The 21,793-nt window shown below is 38.7% G+C and overlaps 1 protein-coding gene across 4 annotated transcripts in view; it reads left to right on the top strand.

Moving 5' to 3' along the window:
• Nucleotides 1-21,793, top strand: part of RPS6KC1 (ribosomal protein S6 kinase C1) — a 204,114-nt gene that overhangs the window by 93,759 nt on the left and 88,562 nt on the right. For all 4 annotated transcript variants that reach the window (XM_027565622.1, XM_027565620.1, XM_027565624.1 and 1 more), the window contains one exon: nucleotides 20,534-20,649. In XM_027565622.1, coding sequence (XP_027421423.1) covers nucleotides 20,534-20,649 — 116 coding nt within the window. The remainder of the gene's footprint in view (nucleotides 1-20,533; nucleotides 20,650-21,793) is intronic.

The raw sequence follows: 21,793 nt of genomic DNA, 5'->3' as shown, positions 1-21,793 counted from the left end.
TTGTTGTATCCATGATATTTGTTGATCTTCTTAGATACGAGTCCCTTCAGAGATGGGTTTCCCAAGTGGCGCTAGCGGTGAAGAATCCACCTGCCAGTGCAGGTTAGACATAAGAGATGTTGGTTCAATCCCTGGGTCGGGAAGATCCCCTGGAGAAGGGCATGGCAACTCCAGTATTCTTGCCTGGAGAATAGCACGACCAGGGGAGCCTGGTGGGCTGCAGTCCATAGAGGCACAAGGAGTCAAACACGACTGAAGTGATTTAGCATGCATGCATGCCCTTCAGAGATAGTTTTTACTGACTGCTTCTATTCTGATTATGGGCCATACCTTTCTTGTTTCTTTGCGTGTCTCGTACTTTTTTGTTGAAAAGTTGACATTTTAGATAACAGAGCAACTCTTAAGATTCTGCCTCCTCCCTTCCATTTACCTAGGGTTGTTTGTTGTTGTTTGTGGTCAGTCAGTGATTATGTAGAGATGATTCTTAAACTGCCTCAGTTAGTGAGGCTTCTGCCATTTGCTGAGACTGTTGTGTGGGCTGGGGCTTTAAAAATTCAGGTGGTTTATAAGTCTTCCCTGGTTTTACTTTCTGTTTTTGCAGGGTCTCCTGTTCACCAAGAGTGAGTGGGTGGTTGTGACCCTCTGCGATCTCTTCTGTGAATGTGTATAACTTTGAAGATCCCTGTGAATATATGGGAGCTTATCAGAGCACACTATGACTTACCTAGTTTCTCAGATTTCTCTGTTAAATTTTTGTCTTGCCTTTTGTCACTGTTTGCTGTTGATTTTAATAGCCTGGAGCTTTTTCCAGTAGATGTCAGACTAGCCCCCTCCAGCATCAGGAAGACTGTTGATCCCCACATCCCTTATCAGCATTTGGCTAGGGACGGGTAGGAGTAGCTACGTGTTGAAACACCCTTGCTTCTCTGTCGCAGTTCAGTACTTTTTCTTACATACGTATTTCTTAATTTTCTGTTTCTCTGTAGTCAGTTTCCAGAGTTGTGATTTTTTGATAATTTTGACCGGTTTTGCCTGGGAAGATGTTTTCTCCAGTTCCTCTCTCTCATAATCTGGAAGTCCCACCTTCCATCATTGCTTTTCTAACAACTTTATAATTTCTTCCCTGCCTGCTCTGCTCTTGCTTGATTCTAATTTATTCTTTCTATACCAGTAGCCTGAGTGATCTTTTAAAAATGGTCTAATCATGTCACTTTCTTGCATTAAATTCATTACTTTGAGGACAAAATCCAAAGATATGGCCTCCGAGGCTGTGAGTGATGTGGCTTCTGCCTGCCTCTCCAAGCTCATCTTGAACCACTCCTCTTCACTTTGCCTTCTTTAGCCACAGTGGCCTTCTTTACCTCCCGGCAGGCACCAAGGTCTTTTCCGTGTTAATGCCTTCATGTGAGCTGTGCTGTGTTTGAGCGCCTTCCTGTGCTTCCTCAGTGGATACCTCCTTCTTCATCAGGTCTCAGTTTCAATGACAGTTCCTCAAGGAAGCCTTTCCTTACCTTTGTTTAGACCAGAATAGATTCCTTGAACCTTGTGGTCATTGTACACTGTTTTGTTTCAAGTGTATTTATTTACAATGAAATAATTATTTATCTAGTTATTTGTTGAATTAATGTCTCTTTGTTTACTTGTAGATGTCCTTGAATGCAAGGAATTTTCTTATTCACTATTGTATCTTCTAGCATAGTGGCTTTTCCATAGAAAATTCCCTATAAATATTTTTGAATGAGAGTGCTTCTGTAGATACATATAAGTGGGCACTTGACCAAGGGGAAGGAGAAGGCTTATAGGAAAGGCTTCTGGAAGAGGTGATAGTTAAGTGAAGTCTTAAAGTATGTATGATGAATAGCCACTATGCATCAAGGTAGCTTGTGAAAGTGTCAGGTAGGTTTAAAATGACCTCTGCCTGTCCTGTCAGTACTCCACACAGACATTAGTGTATTTATCCCGAAAGGTTGACAATGTGTAGAATGCAGCCATTTGAAATGACGTTAATTATATGCATTATTACATTTATGTTTGTTGCTACATAAATAGTGAGAACTCAGTATTGAGAATTTCTGCTAATCTGATCCTAAGTTTGATTTCTAGCTTCAACAAATATACTTCTGTCTTGGTACCTTTCCAGGTCTTGGTCTTGTGTTTCTATCCCAGCGTCCTTGGAACTAGGACTCCGTTCTGTTTTAATTAGACTCAACCCTAAATTGTTTGTAAAGAATCTGCCTGCCATGCAGGAGACCCCAGTTCTATTCCTGGGCTGGGAAGATCCTCTGGAGAAGGGATAGGTTACCCACTCCAGAATTCTTGGGCTTCCCTTGTGGCTCAGCTGGTAAAGAACTCACCTGCAATGTGGGAGACCTGGCTTCAATCCCTGGGTTGGGAAGATCCCCTGGAGAAAGGAAAGGCTACCCTCTCCAGTATTCTGGCCTGGGGAATTCCACGGACTACAGTCCAGGGGGGATCACAAAAAGTTGGACACGACTGAGTGACTTTTACTTTCACTAATTTGTCCAGAATTAGCATTTGACCTAAAACACATGCTTGGTGGCTGGGAAACTGTCATTTGATTTACTCTAATATTTTCCTCATGTTCTTTTTGAGAACAAGGTAGGGATAGACAAACACCTGTACTCTGTTCCAGAAGACACCTGTAGCCTGTCACGGTAGCTAATAGTCAGGGGAAGAATGGGATAATTTGGCTTAGATATATTTGTATTAAAATGAAGAGTTATATAAGTTTGGACCCAGAAGGGCTAATTCTTATATTCTCTCTCAGAATTTTCATTGTGAAAATAAGCAGAAAAACCTTGTGTACTAAGAGTTCTTTATTACCACATTTTTTTTAATACTGTGGGTTTTAATCATAGAAGTTTTAAAAATTACATTTCTTATTTAAAAAAATATTTATGTATTTATGTATGGCTGTGCTGGGTCTTGATTGCCATGTGTGGCTTTCTCTAGTTGGACAAGCAGGAGCTGCTCTTTGCTGCAGGGCCCCTCACCGAGGTGGCTTCTCGTTGCAGAGTATGGGCTCTAGGTGTGTGGCCCTCAGTAGTTGCAGCTCGTGGACTCTAGAGAGCAGGTTCAATAGTTACGGTGTACGGGCTTAGTTGTTCGGTGGCATGTTAGGATTGAACGCATGTTCACTGCATTAGCAGGTGGATTCCCAGACACTGGATCACAGGGAAATCCTCCAAACTACCTTTTATAAGAAGAGAAGGAACCCCAGAAAATCTTACATTGTTGTGCTTCTTCATTAATTTTAGGTTTTGTTTCCTCTGGAAACAGAATTTAACAGATCACATACCTTGGGCCCAGAAGAACGTCCATTTAAGGATTATTATGAATAATATTGTTAATGTATAGTAATAGTAATGATAATTAAGATGATCTTTCATATAGTTAGAACTCAAGCAGGATGAATTGATTATGAAGCAGTATACTTTGGGCAGGATTTGATTCTTCATTTGTTGGTCTCATGTTGAAGATATGTATATTTGGTGGTCTAGATGGAATGACTATTGCACATTCAGAAAGCAATGCACCTCTAAGTCTGATGTTCAGAAGGCTTAGCATACTGTAGTCGATCGGCAAAAAGTGCTGCATTCTCAGGCGGTTACAACTGAAGGAAGAAAGTCCTGTTGAATCATCTGTGGGCATATTATTTCTTGAATTGTTGGCTATTTTGGTAATGACTTTTATGTTTAGAATTTCATGTTTTAATGACAAAAATGTTTACTGGAAATTATAGCTTGGAAAAGAGAGCCACTTTCCTGCTTCTGCAAAAAGCTAGGTAAAGCATCGATGTGGGGTAAAGTAGCTGAGGAGTTTTATATTCAGATTGTATGAAGAGTAAACAGAGCATCTAAAATAACCACTTGCACATTGCAACAAACACATCATCATTTGCTTAAAAAAGAGTTATAATTACAGTTGACGAAGCATGGACACCATAAAAAATGCATTAGTTTGGCTTGACACATTAATTACCTGTTTTTGCAGATGTTTTTATGTATTGTTGTGTGAACAGTTTACAAAATAATTACAGGAAAGTCATATGGAAAATAAACTAAGTGGGTGGTTTCTCGTCTAAATATTTTCATTCATGTGAATCTGTGAGGCACAGCTGCTCTACAGCAAAAGCAGTGAGATAGATGAGGATTCTCGAAGGGCTTTTTTATTCTATTAGATGGTCTCTGTCATCAGTATCACCACATTTTTATATCTTTAGCAACACAATTTAAAACATTAAAATGAGAGGGTTGGTTTAATCCCTGTGATTATTAGGGGGGGAAAAAAGGAAAGAACCTTGATTCTGATCAGAAGAATTGTAGATATCCATGAGTATTTTAAAATAAACCAAACAGAACTAGAATACCCTAGGTGGAAAAACTACTACTACTATTTTAATTCTGGCAGGTTGTTAGGCACTTGGGCAAGGAGTTAATCATTATTTTGTTATTATTTGAGTTACGTACTTTTATATAACTTAGAGCTTCAGCTGTATCTTAAACATTGAGCTGTTAATAAATTGCATGGAAGTTCAGCCTATTTATTCCCTTTTAGGGAGTATTAAAAATGTAACTCTGCTTTTTCTCAGAAGATTACACTGTGTTTCTGTTTGTGGTCTCAAAGTGTGTTTATTTGAAAAATAACCAGATCACTGTGCAGACATATCATACTTTTGTAAACTGTTAGAAACACATTTTCCAAAATTGTCAAACAATAAAGAGTTCATAGACTTCACAGTGATTTATAATTACTTAGAATATCTGTGTTATATTTTCCTCACTGATAGTTATAATGTAAAATTAGACCAAATACAGATTCTCTCTTTAGTTCAGCCATGCCCCTTCTATGCTATATTCCTTTGTATTCCTTTTATATACACAGATGATAAAGATGATAATTATACGCATGTCTGAAATGCATTTTATGTGACTATTATGAAAGGCACTAAGTTATAATTGGATCATCTCTAGGCGGGAAGGTATTGTTATCAGACTGTGAACTATTGGTGCAAAATCATTTACTTACTTTTCCATTCATTTGTTTAAAAAATTTTATTGATAGTCTTCTATATGTAATGTTCAATGATAACACTGAAATGACTATAAACATTGAGATGACTTTCTGGAACATAATATATGGTTAGTGACTAGTAGATATCTTTCCTTCTGAAAGGGGTAGGAGGAGCAGGAATAAGTGATATGGAGAACTTTTTCACTTTGATGGCTTACTTAAAGAAAGCCAGTTGCTAGGAGGATTTTCATTGTTCTCTTGAAATGGGCTTTACATGTGATATATTCTGGGAGTATTGCTTTACACATATTTTGAACTGTTTGAATGTGGCGATATGTATATCTTTACCTTAGATCAGTCTGAAGAAAGATGGGATAGCATCTGTTCTAATTCTAGTATGCACCAAGTCAATCGAATTTTTAAGGTTAAAGTGAAAGTGTGTCATGTCCAACTGTTTATGACAGCAAGGACTGCAGCCCTCCAGGTACCTCTGTCCATGGGATTCTCTAGGCAAGAATACTGGAGTGGGTTGCCATTCCCTTCTCCATGGGATCTTCCTGACTTAGGGATAGAACCTGGGTCTCCTGCATTGCATGCAGATTCTTTACCTCCTGAGCCACCAGGGGGATGCATTAAAAGAGTCTGTGAAGCTTCTAGAATTGAGAAGAATTTACAGATTATAGTCAATATTTCTGTTTATCATTTTATATCATCTAAGGGGAAAAAATGTGATTCCATATCATGACATCAAGAAAACAGTTGTTGAACTGAATCTTCATAGATTTGCTACTTCTTTTAAGATGTCTCCTATAGGCAGTGAAAAAATGAGTAAAAGCTTTTGTATGGCTTGGGGGACTTTGCATATTTATCTGTGTGGCAGATAAAAAAACTCCTAAGTGTATGTGGAGTTTGATTTCCGAATTTTCTTCTATCTTATTTTATTCCATCTTTTAAGAGAAAGTTTTAACTCCTTGGTTTTAATTCTTTATTCCCTTTTCCTTCAATGTATCTATAGCTTCTTTTAATCGTTTTATCTTAATCTTTTAGAAGTCATTTAATTAGAACATAATCCTTAGGGGATTATCATCATCTGGAACATTTAGGGGGTTGTTTATTTACTTACTTTCTTACTTAGAAGAGTTTATTGTCAGAAAGAGAATGTCCAGGTAATATTCTTTTGAAGGAATTGAATGATTTGTCTTTTGAATTTTCATCTTTAAAATAAAAATAAGGATTATTTTGAGTGAGGTCTCTTTCCTTTGGGGTCAAAGGTTGTTTTTTTACTTTTGTTTTTTGGCTCTGCTAGTTTTTTGTTGTGGTGCATGGGCTGAGTTGCCACCTGGCATGTGGGGATCTTAGTTCCCCGACCAGGGATTGAACTCGTGTCCCCTGCATTGGAAGGCAGATTCTTAGCCACTGGACCACCAGGGAAGTCCCAAAAGGGTTTATTATGTATATTATCTCACTGGTCCTAACTGGGAGATTCCAGATCTGTTGGTTAAGATTCCAATCCTTGGGAAAGTTGAAATCTAAATTACAGTTAGATTTGGTATTAAGTCTTGGTTTGGTGATATGGGTTTAGCACAAGTGACTCCATTCTGGACCTGTTGTTTCTTTTTTTCTAAACAATTCTCCCCTTTTGATCAAACCCTTAGCTTAACTGAGAAATGTGATCAAAGTTTAAGGTTCAATATAATGTACCAGGGAGATTATTATGATTATAATAATCAGAAGCAGGATAATTCCCAGTATTTGGAGTGAATATTGGAACCATGGTCCCCAGGATCCAAATTAATCGAGACCAAATAAATCAAAGAACAACCCTCCTGAAGGAGTCACCGTTGAACCAAGTGGCTTGCTCAGCGATCTTATGTAATTGTTTCGGCTTCCCCCAAAGTGTTAATCTAGGCACAGCAGGTTGTACTGGCCACAGCACCTCCCTGCTCAGCTAAAAGATAATTAAGGGCTATTCTGTTTTGAGGAACAATTCTGGCTGAAGAGTCTGAGGAGTTTTTTGGGGACAGCTGTTGTTTTAGCAGGGGATTCTTGAATATCTTCAAGAACTAAGGAGAATTTTAAAATCACATTCTCAGTTACATTTGCTCCTCACCAGGAAGGCATGGCGTTGCCAAAGGAAGTGAATTCTGAGTCATGAACACCTCCTGGTAGTCTTTTCGAACTTTCTGGTGTAAATCTATGGGAGTTAACCAATGAGGTGACTAGTTCATTCGTGGAAACTTAGGGGTACTGTTAGATAACCTAAGAGGCATCACGTAGTCGTATGCCAGCCATCTAGGCATTCATGGGCCCAAGGAGAATTATAGCCACCACAAACAAAGACAAACCCTGTCGGGGCACAAACCATTCCTGTTAAAGTGATGCTGCTAATGGATCATTCACAGGGATTGCTGTTTTTAGTGTTCAAGCCAGGAGTCAATTAGGATTTCAGTGCATATGGAAAGAAAATCTTTTAGTCTGAAATAAAGAGGCACCCACCTTGCAAAGATGGGTGCTGCTAGTGAGATTTCCTAGTGAGTGGGGGCAGATTCATGTAGATAATCATGGGAATGTGGGGGTGCAAATGACCTAAAATTATGTGGGTGATTGTGTCTAACTGGGTAAGTATTATAATTGGAGAAAGATAAAAACAGTATTTGATATTCTGACCACAAGAGTTGAAGTTGGTAAGAGATTTCTAGGTTGAGGGGGTGGTGTTGATCATAGTTCCCATTGGCATTGGGATAGAAGAGAAACTGGTCACAGGGAGGACCAGGAGACCTCTGCTGCTGCTGCTAAGTCACTTCAGTCGTGTCGGACTCTGTGTGACCCCATAGACGGCAGCCCACCAGGCTCCCCCATCCCTGGGATTCTCCAGGCAAGAACACTGGAGTGGGTTGCTATCTCCTTCTCCAATGCATGAAAGTGAAAAGTGAAAGTGAAGTCGCTCAGTCGTGTCTGACTGTTCAGCGACCCCATGGACTGCAGCCCACCAGGCTCCTCCATCCATGGGATTTTCCAGGCAAGAGTACTGGAGTAGGGTGCCATCGCCTTCTCCCAGGAGACCTCTGCTGCTGCTGCTAAGTCACTCCAGTCGTGTCCAACTCTGTGTGACCCCATAGACGGCAGCCACCAGGCTCCCCCATCCCTGGGATTCTCCAGGCAAGAACACTGGAGTGGGTTGCCATTTCCTTCTCCAATGCAGGAAAGTGAAAAGTGAAAGTGAAGTCGCTCAGTCGTGTCCGACTCTTCGCGACCCCATGGACTGCAGCCTACCAGGCTCCTCCATCCATGGGATTTTCCAGGCAAGAGTACTGGAGTGGGGTGCTATTGCCTTCTCCAGGAGACCTCTAGTGTTGGGTATATCAGAATCTTTAGCGACAAACCCAGCAGGCTGAGATGTTACCCTACTTAGTACTGGACTGAGAGATATGTAAATGTCTTTCCAATTCCAGAGTAAAGGAAAGAAAGAGAAGAATAAAGGATTTCATGTTTTGTCTTGATCTGCCCATCATATGGGCCCATCTGCCCATAACACATCATGGGCAGAAGCAATCTACCCTGATATCAGCTACTGCTCTCCCTTGAGCGTTTGATTCAAAGGTCCTTCGTGCCTGTCCAGGACCAGATGTCAGGTGGAGCCATCTTCAGCTGTGAGACACATATCCATGGCTCAAGTGCCTGAAGTCTGACTGCCATCTGGGCAGGGAAGAGGACCTGGTTATTATAGTCCCTTCCAAGAAGATTCAAGGGCAGTCTTTGTTTTTGATAATTTTAAATTAGAAGGGTCAGAGAAAATTAGAAATGTTAGTTTGGAAAGTTGTAGCCAGATATTTGAGGAAACTAGAAGAATTTAGGATCTAGTTCAGTTGCTAGGTGTATCACAAAACCTCAAAAACAGTCGATAGAGTTTAGACTCTAAAATAGACAAAAGTCTAGGCATAATTTTTCTCCATACAATTATCTCCACTTCTCTTTTTTAAGGATAATTACAGTAAAACTAATTAGTTTGCATTAGACTGGCTTGATTACACAAGTGCAGCAAGAATAGTGATTGATTGTATAAGTTCTTTTTTTGTGTGTGTGTGTGTAAGTTCTTTTTAAGACTGCTTTGGTGGAAATTTTCATAAGGGGTCTCAGACTGAACTCTTAAAATCCTTTGAGACTAGGAAGCCATTCTAAGAATCATCACTAGATTTTCCTTGTAGTACCTACAGTCTGAGTGAACTCTCTTCAAGGTTGCTGGGTCTGCCAGGAGGTGGAACCTTCCATACTCATCTGGTAAGATTGACGGTAAACGTGTTAAGTAAGGCACGAGGCCAGTTTTTCCAAGTTGTCTGGTCATATCTGGGTCTATACACATTTCTCTCAAATATGACATTCTGTTTAAAGCCTTTGTGATATAGCCAGTGTTTCTAATTGTGTTCTGGTATAAAGAGAACATTCTTATTGCACTTATGCAAATAATGAAATTTATTGCAATGGAAAGAATACTCAAGAGTTTCTGAATTTTGGTGAGATCAGGTAAGGAGAATGTTTCACTTGAGTTCACAAATGTTTATTACCAAATTGCTAAAAGCTTTTAAGAGAAAAGAGGATTTCCTTAAGCCTAGAAAAACAAAACACAAAAGAAAGAACCAGCAATGTTTTAAACAAAAAAATCATAAAAAATTATACGAATCTTTATCAGTTCATTCAGTCCTATGCAGTTTTTGATCTTCATCTTTTGTTAGCAGTTTTATGAATCTGGTTTTTCCTTAGAGTTCCATAAATTCTTACCCAGTTGTTATTATGATCTGAAAGTTAACATAAACTTGTATCCTAGAGTACCTGTCAGAATGCTTTTTAGAAATTTCTCTGAAGAAAGAACACTTTTTAGGAACGCTTTAGGAAAAACCTCGGAGTAAAGCAATAACTGTCTGTAAATGTCAAAAGACTTAAAATGCCATGGTTAAAGATCTGATTAGAGTTCATTACAGTGTAGTTGACAGGGAAATTTGGTTATTTCTATGATACATAACACTCTAAGACAGTAACTAGAATTATGACTGATAACATTATCAGAGTTATTATTGTATTACTATTATAAATAAAATATCACTGTGTATTATAATGTTTTATCACAACATTACCAGATACTAACATATATCAGATTTCTAGGAACTTCATATATTTTTAAAAGTACTTACATCCTATATAAATACAACATAAACTTAGTATTTTTATTTCTCAATGCTTCTTCACATTGCTTCTAACATATCAAATAAGTGTAGTTAATTTAACATCTATCTTTTTATGAGAAGAGAGAACGAAATCTTTTGCAATATGCTTGGGGCCCTCTAAAAAACATCCCAAAGTTAGTTTGAGGTCAGAAAGACTTCTTTTAGAATTTGATTTTTGGGAAGTTTGTCAAAAATATTAAAAGGTTTAAAAATACTTGGTCACATAGGGTCATAGGAAACCGCGAAACAGTACTTATGTATTTAACTAAAGTGGCAAAGACTTTACAGGCAAATATAGATTACGTAGTTCTGAGTGAAAATTAGCTCTTTTAATATTGACAGGACTAGGTTTAAGAGATCAAAGGTCTGATATAGACAGCAGGAACATAGGTGCTTATTTTGACAAAGCAAAGATCTTTGTGTCCCCCACCTCCTCCCTGGCAGATTGTTCAAAAGGTAAAGAAAAACCTTTTATAATCTCTGATTGTGAAAAGCAGACCAACAGTCTAAGAAAGCTTTGTCCCTTTCAACAGGGAGAAAGTCAAATTCTAATTTTATACCAGCTTACTTTTGATGTTAAAACTCACTTAATCAGACTCATTCCCATCTTAGCCAGTCCTGATAACACATAAAATTCCTTTTCCTTTATTATTTCTAGTAGTTTTAATGATTAATATGAGAATTCTTAACCCTTATAAACCTTGTTTTTAAACTTGTTTAGAAAACTTGTTTCTAGTGAAAACTGGGAAGTGAGCAATTATGGACTATCTTTCACATTAGCATTCTGTGGATTGGCAGATTCTTAAATATTTTTAAAATTTCTAGAAATGTGTTTTCTTATAGTTTCTCAGTGTGGCAAAAACAAGCTTATTAAGAGAACAAAATGCCTTTAATTCCTCTATGAAAGAAAACAAAAATTAAATAAACTTGTGTTCAGTAATTAATATTTCAGTGCTCCACCTTGTTTGGAAATGATCTAGATATTTAATGCCTATCGTTTAACTTAGTGGAATTTCAGGTTACTGTAAAGACTTGGAGACACTATTAGATGGTTCACCTACAAACTTTTTATCCTCCTTACATCTATTTTATTTACTTGTTTTTAACAATTATGCTTAGACTGCCCACAAAAGCTTCATGAAACATTAGACAATGTCAGTGTTCATTCTAAGCCATTTTTCTTGCTGACAAAATTTGTAATAGATAACATGAACTTATGTGATATTTAGTGAGCCTGGGTTGAATGAAAGGTGTATACTTTCATTATTTTTAATATCAATAACTTTAAAGATGTGTCTGTCTGTTTTAATGAAATCAACAAACTTAAAACAAGCTTATTTACTCAATGTTATCTCAGATCATGTGAACCTCAAAAGCATTGGGGTTAATTTTTCTTATTTTTTAAAGAATTTTATGAATACCTGAAGTGTTTAATTTTTTGTAAGCCAATTAAATAGAGCTCTTCTATAAATTCATTTTGGCTGTACAATCCAGAGTAGAAAATATATCTGTAACTCAGGTATAGGCACATGGGAATGTATAGGCAGGCACGAACAGGGACTGCATAGCTTCTCTACACTTAAGATTTCTCAGTAGTTCAAGTTCCAAATGACCTACCCCCAGCTCCTCTTTCCTGTGTTTTTTTTACTAATAAGAATTACCTCTCTGAAGTTTGTACGTTAATATTTACATCCCAAAGACATAAGAAAAAAATGCAAGTTATAAGACTTTTAAGTAAATAAGGGAGGTTATATGACTAGAAGAAGGAATAGGTGAATTTTGGATTGCCTTGAGCTGCATTCTAGTCTTGCAAAGATTTATAGGATAAGGACAGTTGCTCTCAATTACTCAAGGAATTGGGTGGTTACTTAAATGACATCATAGGTTGATCCACCCGTAAGTCCTTTCAAGGGCTTTAGAAGGTTTTTCTTTGCGCTGGGTATATTATTTTAGTTTAGGGGAGAAGGCCTTAAAAAGTTCTTACCAGGCTCTGTATATCAGCTTCCAAGTTGGCCAACTTTTGACCACAGAACTGCTTAAAATTTTAAAAATACAATCTTACCAGTTTTCAGCTTGAATAAACAGTAAATATTTCTGACAGTGTTGAACAACCCTTTGGACTTAAGAGGCATCCTGTAATGGGATTAAAAACACATTTTTCTCTTTATTGGGTACTACAGACAGAGATCCAGAAGAATTATAATAATTCTTACCCTTAGCTAACTTCTGCCAGTTTATTTCCAAGATCCTGGCTGCAGGTTCTAAGTGGGGTTTAAGTGGAAAGAATGTATCTCTGATGTTTACCAGAATTTGTCAAGGTTTTAAAATTAGTTTTTGATTTTAGCTTCCCCTTGGTTGTTTAAGGGAATGATGTAGCAGCTTAGCAGAAAATCCTCAGTCTCATTATGTCTGAGAGGGGTCTTTACAGGGTCCTTCTTTCAGAGCTATATGGGGGTACCTTTAAGGCCATTAACCTCATAGACTTTTGCTTATGGCCCTGTAGTCTCTTCAGAGTAGAAAGACAGTTCAAACAGAGGACTACTAGAGTGAGTACTAGATAAAGGTAGATAGGGGGCAGTAGGAGTGGTGTCTGTCTTACAATCCTTTGTTTTAGATACCTCTTGTGTCTTTACTTTTTTATTAGTTTTTTGTAATGAAACTTTAAAGTTCTTTTTGGCATTTTGAAGCCTTTGGAAGCTCTGCATACCAATTAAAATATGTATCCCCTTCTGTTTGTAATTTAATTGGGGCACTCTTAAGTGTGCATCTCAAGTGAATGATCTTGTCTAGTTGCAAAGTTCCCCATAATGGCCATCATAATTCTAGGTTGTTTTTAGTTAGATTTTTGCCACTTTTGTAGATTTCCAGGATTATAGTTGTTAGACATAGGTTTGCTTAACTCTGGATTTTAAAGATTCCGTTATTATTTTTATTATTTTAGTTAAGCCTTTTGGTCTCTTGGAATCAAACTGATACCTAAGAGGGGTGAGTCACTGTATTGGGGATTATGTAGTGTTTTACCGTCTACCTCTGTGTGTGGAAATTTTCTTAAGGTTAGAAGATGATATCCCATTCTGTGACCAGCTTATCCTAATTCGGGAGTTTTTGAGTTAGGTGGTAGTTGCGCTAACAGATCTTAAATCCTTAATCCTTAACCATAAATGTTGAGGCTGTTTTGAATTCTGGGATATTATTAGCATTTAGCCTTTATCTACATAAAATAAGACCCCCGCCCCCACCATGTACCTTCAGGTAACTAAGTTCCAGCCAAGAAGAGGCCTTGTGTGTACCACACCAATGCCCCAATGTGGGACCTTAGACTGGGGAAAGGATTAAACCAGCAGATCTCAATAAATGAGGGCGGTGGACGGGGGGCTCCACATAAATAGGGAACTGCACATTACCGCGAACAGTTCCTAAGTGGATCCTGGGACAGAGTTAAGGGTTGAGGGTTCTGCTCAAAAACCTGGGAACTACAATCCATAATAAAGCGAGGGATTTGAGTTCCAGGCAGAAGTGCCCATCAGCTTAAGGTGTCTTGCTCTGTAAAGGAAAGCCAATCAGACGTGGAGCTTGATGCAGAGAGAAAGGAGCTTGGTGTTTACAGAAACTTACCCCTGGTCCTTGAAAATAGCAAGAAAGACAGCAACCGCAAAAAGGGCTCCACAGGTTCCAAACCTGTGTGTCAGAATGCCATCAGAAATTTGTTCACTTTGGATCCCAGCACTGACACCCTATCTATTAAAAGGATCCAGCCTAGTAAGTTTGAAGATCTAGTTGGCTTTTTTAGTTGATTCATGAACCAGGCAGCCTCCCATCCAGCAAGTAGAAAGGAGCTCCAGGGAACTCCAGAAAGGGAAAGGTTGTTAAAGCCAGAGAGGGGCTGGGACAAGGAAGTTGTAAACAGAAAAGAACTATTTGAGCAAGGCACTTTCCTTTGGGAGACAAAAATACTTATTGGCCAGTTACCTCCCTGGTGCTGACCAGGAAATTCCAGACTGACTGGTTAAGATTCCAGTCCCGGGGAAGTTTGAAACTACAGTTAGGTTAGGTATTAAGTCTTGGTTTGGTGACATGGGCTTAGCTCAGGTGGCTCCATTTTGGGCTGCTTGTTTCTTTAAGGACAGAAAAACGGCAAAACAACATTGAAAGCAATTATAATCGAGGCAGTGCCTGGGTGTGAATGTTATTGTGACTATTGCTTTTACTATTCTTTGGTGACTCTTTGAACTTCTAGGGTTCACATGACACTGAGTTTAGAAAAAACATTAATAGAAGATTGGTTAAATGCAAATGGGAAGCAGATTTCCTTTCTCAACCAGGTTTGTGTTATTCATGGAAAGGCTGCTGGCTCCATGTTTGTGGATTTTGTATAGAACCATACATTACAGTTCTTCTCAAGGTTGCCTTTTGTTGTCAGAACACTTAGCATAAGTCAGAAATGGTAGGCTTTCCCTGAAAAGAACAAAAAACCCATTAAATATAATAAATCAGCACTTAAAAAAAAAAACAACAAATTCTCACCACCAAGGCCATCTCAAATAGGCGTATTCTTTTATGTGACTGAAGTTGTTTAAAAGAGAATCACTAACAAACAAAAACTTACTGCAGCAAACCCAGGTTGATTTGGATGTTCTTTCTAAAGTGATAAATTTGAATGCAAACCAGGCACCCTTGACCAAGAGTAATGTGGCATAGAGCCTGGTGGACAGTGTGGAGTAGAGGAGTAGAGATCAAAATATAAGATGTGATTAAGTACAGTCTTATATGGGAATTAAATTCTGAGCATGTGGAGACGATCAAGTATGATCAAAATGCTCTTAAAAATCCCCTAAAATTTCCCATAAAGTACAAATGTAGACACACTGGCTTTCAAGAAGTCCAACATGGGGCTTCCCGGGTGGCTCAGTGGTGGGGAGTCCGCCTGCCAACGCAGGAGACGCAGGTTTGATCCCACATGCTGCGGAGCTGCCCCGCCTGTCACCACATCTACCGAGCCTATGCCCCTGAGCCTGTGCTCCTCAACGGGGGAAACCACCCCAAAGAGAAGCCTATGCAGTACAACTGGGGAGTGGCCCCTGCTCCCTGCAATTAGAGAAGAGCCCGTGCGGCAGTGAGGATCCAGCACAGCCAAAAATGAATACATAAAATTATTGTAAAAAGTTCAACATGGTCAGTTCTTCCTTTAGCATTGCTTTTCTTCTGTTGAATCAGTGATGAGGCATTAGCTATATTCTTTTTTAGTGTCTAAGGGTAGAAAAACAGAACTGGAAGAATTCACTTTTCTAGTTCCTGAAACTGATTTTCATTATTTCTGTGAGTAAAAATGCCCTTTTTTAAAAACGGATAAATGAGTGGCCTTTAATCGGAGAAGGCAATGGCACCCCACTCCAGTACTCTTGCCTGGAAAATCCCATGGACGGAGGAGCCTCGTAGGCTCCAGTCCATGGGGTCGCTAAGAGTCGGGCACGACTGAGCGACTTCACTTTCGCTTTTGTTTTCCAAAGAAATCCTTGGGTAAGAAGAATGTTTGAGAGCCCAGTTTTTCTCCTAGAGGCCCATTCTCTTTTACATGGTGTGAAATTTATATGCCTCTTCATGGCTGTGATTTTACCGTGTGCTGTCTGATTCCTTCAGTCTCTTTGCTTCTCTCTGACTCAGGCTCCTGCCTCAACTCCTTACATTTATTTTCTCCTCATCTTTGTGCCCTTACTCACTTGTATTGTGCTTGCCCTGTGCTCTGTATTCTTCTTGTTCTACTCAATGATCTAATTCAGATTCAATTATGTGAAGCGTGGTAGCATACGACCTGGTTTAGATTTAGGTTCTTAAATTAACTTTGTGATGGAGAAAGGCATTTCCCATCTCCAAGCCTCCATTTCCTTTGTTAAAAAAAGAAGGTAATACAGTAGATGAATTTACTGTTGTGATCAAGGAGTGGCCAGATGGTGATAGCCTCTTGGGTAAATAAGAATTTCACAATTCTATTATCTGTAGATGAATGAGAATTTCACAATTCTATTATCTGTAGATGAATGAGAATTTCACAATTCTATTATCTGTAGATGGTACCTTCTATAAAAACTTCTCTGAGGAAGCTGAGTGAGAGTTGGTGCTCTGGGATAGGCTAGGCAGGCCAGTGCTTCTAAAATTGTCAATGACAACTTAAAAAAAATACTTATTTGGCTGAACAGGGTCTTGGTTGCAGCCCACAGGGGCTTTGATCTGAATTCCCTGTGGCATGTGGGATCTTTTTCATTGCAGTATGCACATTCTTTGTTGTGGTATTTGGGATCTAGTTCCCCGACCAAGGATCGAACCTGGGCCCCCTGTAATGGGAGTTGGGAGTCTTATCTACTGAACCACCAGGGAAGTCCCTCAATAACAACTACAAAATTTCTGCTCATTTCTATTGAGCTACACTTTCTTCTTTCACACGTTCTGTAATCACCCTGATTCTATCCTCTCTCTTGATTTGAGGTAAAGAAATATGAGTTGACTGAATATATACAAAACGTCTTTTACTGGACACCAGAACTTTTTGACCTAACGGTTGTTAAAGAAATAACAGAAGCAGCTTTTCTGTCTTGACTGCCAAAGCACAGTGGAAATTCTGAATGATCAACAGAAATGTAGAGAACTTACTGAAGGTATTGGTTTATTTCTAGGTAGCATGTTAAATATGGATCCATTTTTAAAAGCATTTATAGATAGATTACTGAAGAAATAATAGTCGCATGACCTAGTGTGGGGTTAGCAGTTAAATTCCAGGTAGCCTGGTTGCCCTGAAAAATAATCATAAGCTTTGTGTGTGTCTTAAAAGGAAGATTAAGAAATTAAGGTTAGATTCAAAAGTTTTGATCAAGTAAAATCCGTTTAAAGTCACATTTATAAATAATGTGATTAGTTGGACTTATTCTGGAAATCGATAGATTGATCTTTTCTTTCTGGGACTCACAGACCTCAGCAAGGATCCTGCAGCCACAGTCTGCAAGAGGTGGTTTTCATCCTGGGCGGCTGCTGTTGATCGGCAGTGCTTGTGACCTACTTTTAAGGGGCTGATAAGGAAGGAGTCCTAGTATGTATATTTAAGGTTACATTTAAAAAGGCTTCCAGTATTTCCATCACTTCATTGTTGTTTCCATGGAAGCGGAACCACTATCATCAGCAGGAGTCCATTTCAACTGCTAGTTTCCGGTTCTTTTTTCTCTGTTACTATGGTGACTGCCTAGAAAGCGACAGAAATACCAAAAGTTTAAAAAGCAGCAATTTGATTACAAAATAGAGTTTTAGCTCTAGCTTTAAATAGGTGTTTTATAGTCTTGACATTTTTGAATTTCAGGTTACTTTGTGAGAAAGTTAATTTTTTTTTCTTTTGAAAAAAAGAATATTTTGAAGTTTTATTAGAGGTTAATTACACTGAAGGTTTCCCAGGTGGCACAGTGCTAAAGAATCTGCCTGTGAATGCAAGAGACAGACACAAGAGGTTCAATCCCCGGTCGGGAAGATTTCCCTGGAGGAGGAAATAGCAACCCACTCCAGTATTCTTGCCTGGGAAATCCCATGGACAGAGGAGCCTGGTGGGCCAAAGTCCATGGGGTCACAAAGAGTTGGGCATGATTGAGTGACCGAACAACGACAACCATAAAGGAGAGAAGAGATGGAATTGTAAGGTAAGAGCTGTGAAAGGAAAGATATTCAAGCAAAATTGCAATCCAGGCTTTGTTGCAGTTTTTCTTTGAGGTCTGTATTCAGTTAGGGTTCTTTGGTTTACATGTGATACAGTCCACTTCCTTAGGATTGTAGGTCCAGCTAAAATCAGGGGCCCCAGTCACATTAGAGTTTCTTTTTTTGTCTCTCATATTTGCATCTGTCAAGTTCCTTCTTGTAGGTTTTTTTTTTTTTCTTCTTTGACAGAAACGATGGCTGTTGGCAGTCCCACTCATCTTATTTCCAGCATCAGTTACACAGAGGATTGGTCCAGTTTGTGTTGGGTCAAATTCTCCCTTCTCCAGCTGTGGCCAGGAGGGTGGGGTTCTGATTGGCTCTGCTGTAACAGGGAGGCTCACCCTTGGCTAACAAGTAGTGATTGGAGGGGCTGAGATCTGAAAAAAGGTAGAAGCTTTCTTTCAAACCATGTTAAGGGTTGAATGAACACAAGATGGAATCAAGATTGCCAGGAGAAGTATCAATAATCTCAGATATGCAGATGACACCACCCTTATGGCAGAAAGTGAAGAACTAAAGAGCCTCTTGATGAAAGGGAAAGAGGAGAGTGAAGAAGTTGGCTTAAAGCTCAACATTCAGAAAATGAAGATCATGGCATCTGGTCCCATCACTTCATGACAAATAGATGGGGAAACAGTGGAAACAGTGACAGAATTTATTTTGGGGGGCTCCAAAATCACTGCAGATGGTGGCTGCAGCCATGAAATTAAAAGATGCTTACTCCTTGGAAGGAAAGTTATGACTAATCTAGACAGTATATTAAAAAGCAGAGACATTACTTTGCCAACAAAGGTCCCTCTAGTTAAAGCTAGTAGTCATGCATGGATGTGAGAGTTGGACTATAAAGAAAGCTGAGCGCCAAAGAAATGGTGCTTTTGAACTGTGGTGTTGGAGAAGACTCTTGAGAGTCCCTTGGACTGCAAGGAGAGCCAACTAGTCCATCCTAAAGGATATCAGTCCTGAATATTCATTGGAAGGACTGATGCTGAAGCTGAAACTCCATTACTTTGGCCACCTGATGCAAAGAACTGAATCATTTGAAAAGACCTTGATACTGGGAAAGATTGAAGGCGGAAGGAGAGAGGGATGACAGAGGTTCAGATGGTTGGATGGCATCACTGACTCAATGGACATGAGTTTGAGTAGACTCCGGGAGTTGGTGATGGACAGCGAGGCCTGGTGTGCTGTGGTCCAAGGCGTTGCGAAGAGTTGGACATGACTGAGCGACTGAACTGAACTAAGAGTTGGTAGTGGTTGGCAGGAGATGGAGGGGTCTGAAGGGGAGGAGAAAAGGACATTTCCCAGAAGAAGTAGATGTTATTTCAGGCAGAAAGTCTTTTGGGGGAAAATATCTGCTTTATTGTAATTCAGTTCACTTCTAATTCAGCAAACTAGGTGACATTATTGCATAGGATTTGGTTTTGAAAGGAAAACCAAGATTGAAAACTTTAATAATTTATTGCTTTCTTTACTACTGGATCTGTTGTAGTACCTTTTATGTATTTTGTCTCCTTTAATCTCTGTAGTCATTTGAGGTATGTATTTCCATTTTAGAGAATGAGGAAGAGGTTCAGAGTTGAAATGGCTTATCATTGGACACATGACTAATGAGAGGCAGGGCCAGAATTCAGATAACCAGGGTTTCTGGGATGTAATCCAGGGTACTTTCCACTGTGTGATACTTAAAACAGCTTCATTCAGAAGGTGCCTAGGGTGAATTATAAAAACAGTACTGTGTATTATGAAGTGCTTTGATAAAAATGAGTCATGCACAGTATTGAATAGTATTTATAAACGGAACCATAGACATCGTATAGTACAGTGGTGTCAAACTTTTTGACTTTCAGCCCTAGAATCTTTTCTTCAAATGAAATGTTATAGTCGAGTACATAAAATGGATAAAAGCATCGGATCATCCTGCTCTGGAGAGGAGAGATCCAGGAGTAGACCGCCTCCTTTTTGAGATCCTGAGTTCATTAAAGGCCGCTTTGAATACCCTTCCGTTAGGGAAACTGGGAGCCAGACAGGGTAGTGACCCTATTTCAGTTTCAGATAATTATATGTTAAAAGAATTAAAGTCACATTCTTGTGTTCAGTTGTAAGGTGGGTGACAATTTGTTATTCATGAATAAACCATGACACTTGGAAAAATTAAAGTTTCCCTGAATACTTTTATCTGGTTTGGTGGTACTTTTACAGCATCTCACATCCATGTCTCACCTCTTACTAAACATCTCTTCCATTTGGTGCTATTTGTTGAGTTGGACTAGCCTAATCTTTTGTCCACAGAGCTTTTTATATCACATTCTTTATATATTGATTCCTTTTATACAATATGGGAATTTCAGAATTTAGATAAATGCAATTTATCTGGGTAATATGTAGACCTTGCTGATATTAGTAACTTTGATGTCTGTTCCGATATTGATCTCTCTCGTCTTTTCAATTAGAAATGTGACAGGTGGTAAATTGGGTAGAAGGAAGTTAATCTTCAGTTTGCAGGAGTGAAAGTTTACTTTTCACATGTCCGGACTTTTGTTTTCTCCTTTTAGGAGAGTCAAGCCCCACCCGGCGAGAAGCTGTGAAGAGAAGAACTGCAGAATATCTCATGCGAGCAGAGACTCTCTCTAGCCTTTGTGCGAAACCTCAGCTTGATGATGTGTCTCAGGTATGTCTTATGTTTCATTGTGCATTTCCTTTTAGCCATCTTTGCTGTTTTTTTTTTTCTCTTGATTTTATTTCGAACTAGGATGTTTGAGAATTTTGGTCTTTGGAATTTTATCAGTGATTTTCTTTCTTTTTTTTTTTTTTTAGCAGAAATTTTATTGGAAGAATTCTGATACACTCATTTATTATTTTTTAAAAATACGTTTGAGGTTAAAATATATCCGTGAATGTCTTCAGTTAGAAAAAAGCAAAATATGAGCTTGTTGTGTTGTTCTTAGGCAAATCATAATTGCTCACTCTAGTGTATTCAAACCAAATTAAAACATAGTCTTTGACACTTCAACCTAGCCGTGTATTCAGACGTTTTAGAATTGTTTTGATGGCATCCTCTTCACCAAAGAAATGAAACCCAGATCAAACTTGGCCATATGTTTAGAAACCATTAAAGACAGATAGGTAAAATGTTGTAGGGGTGTTTAAAATATACAAGAAAGGATTTGGCAGTTTTTCATTCACAGTATTTCTGACACAGAAGACCCATTGTGTTTCTTGATCAGACTCACAAACGTTCGGGCAAAATATCACTTGGGCAGATATATCACTGAATTTGCTGCTCTTAGAGGAAGCAATGAGACTCCTTGGCAAGCTCTTGACAGGATACCTCTAGTTCAAAATGGCAGCTTTATTGAGCCTAATTGATGTATGATACATGATACTTAAAACTCAAAATAAAGCTTTTTCGTTCTGCCAGCAAAAGAGAAGTTTTACATTGGCAGCAGCAATGAAAAGAGATGGCAAATAAGTAAAACCCAAAGAAATAAAGAGAAGCTCTATGAAAATTTATTATTTAGAGGGGAAAAAGAGAAGATGAAAACTATTCTAGGAATATTAGATCACTTAATGAATACATGTAGTGCTGCTTTTATAGAAGCACCTTCAAGATATACCTTTGAAAGAGTTTTGGATGAAAATATACCTGGGGTAAATGAAATAGAATGTTATACACAGGCCCTTAGAGTACTGGATAATAGGAATATGGTAATTTCCTATATGAAAAATTTGGCTATACAAGATATAAAAATTTAAGTGACCCACGTTCCACAGTCCCAATTCTACCAATTTCCTGTCCAACCCAGCATGCAAAA

This window comes from Bos indicus x Bos taurus, chromosome 16 (assembly GCF_003369695.1).
Source record: "Bos indicus x Bos taurus breed Angus x Brahman F1 hybrid chromosome 16, Bos_hybrid_MaternalHap_v2.0, whole genome shotgun sequence".
Taxonomy (NCBI): domain Eukaryota; kingdom Metazoa; phylum Chordata; class Mammalia; order Artiodactyla; family Bovidae; genus Bos; species Bos indicus x Bos taurus.
Note: the sequence above shows the minus strand (reverse complement) of the source record. Positions and strands in the feature narration are given on the sequence as shown.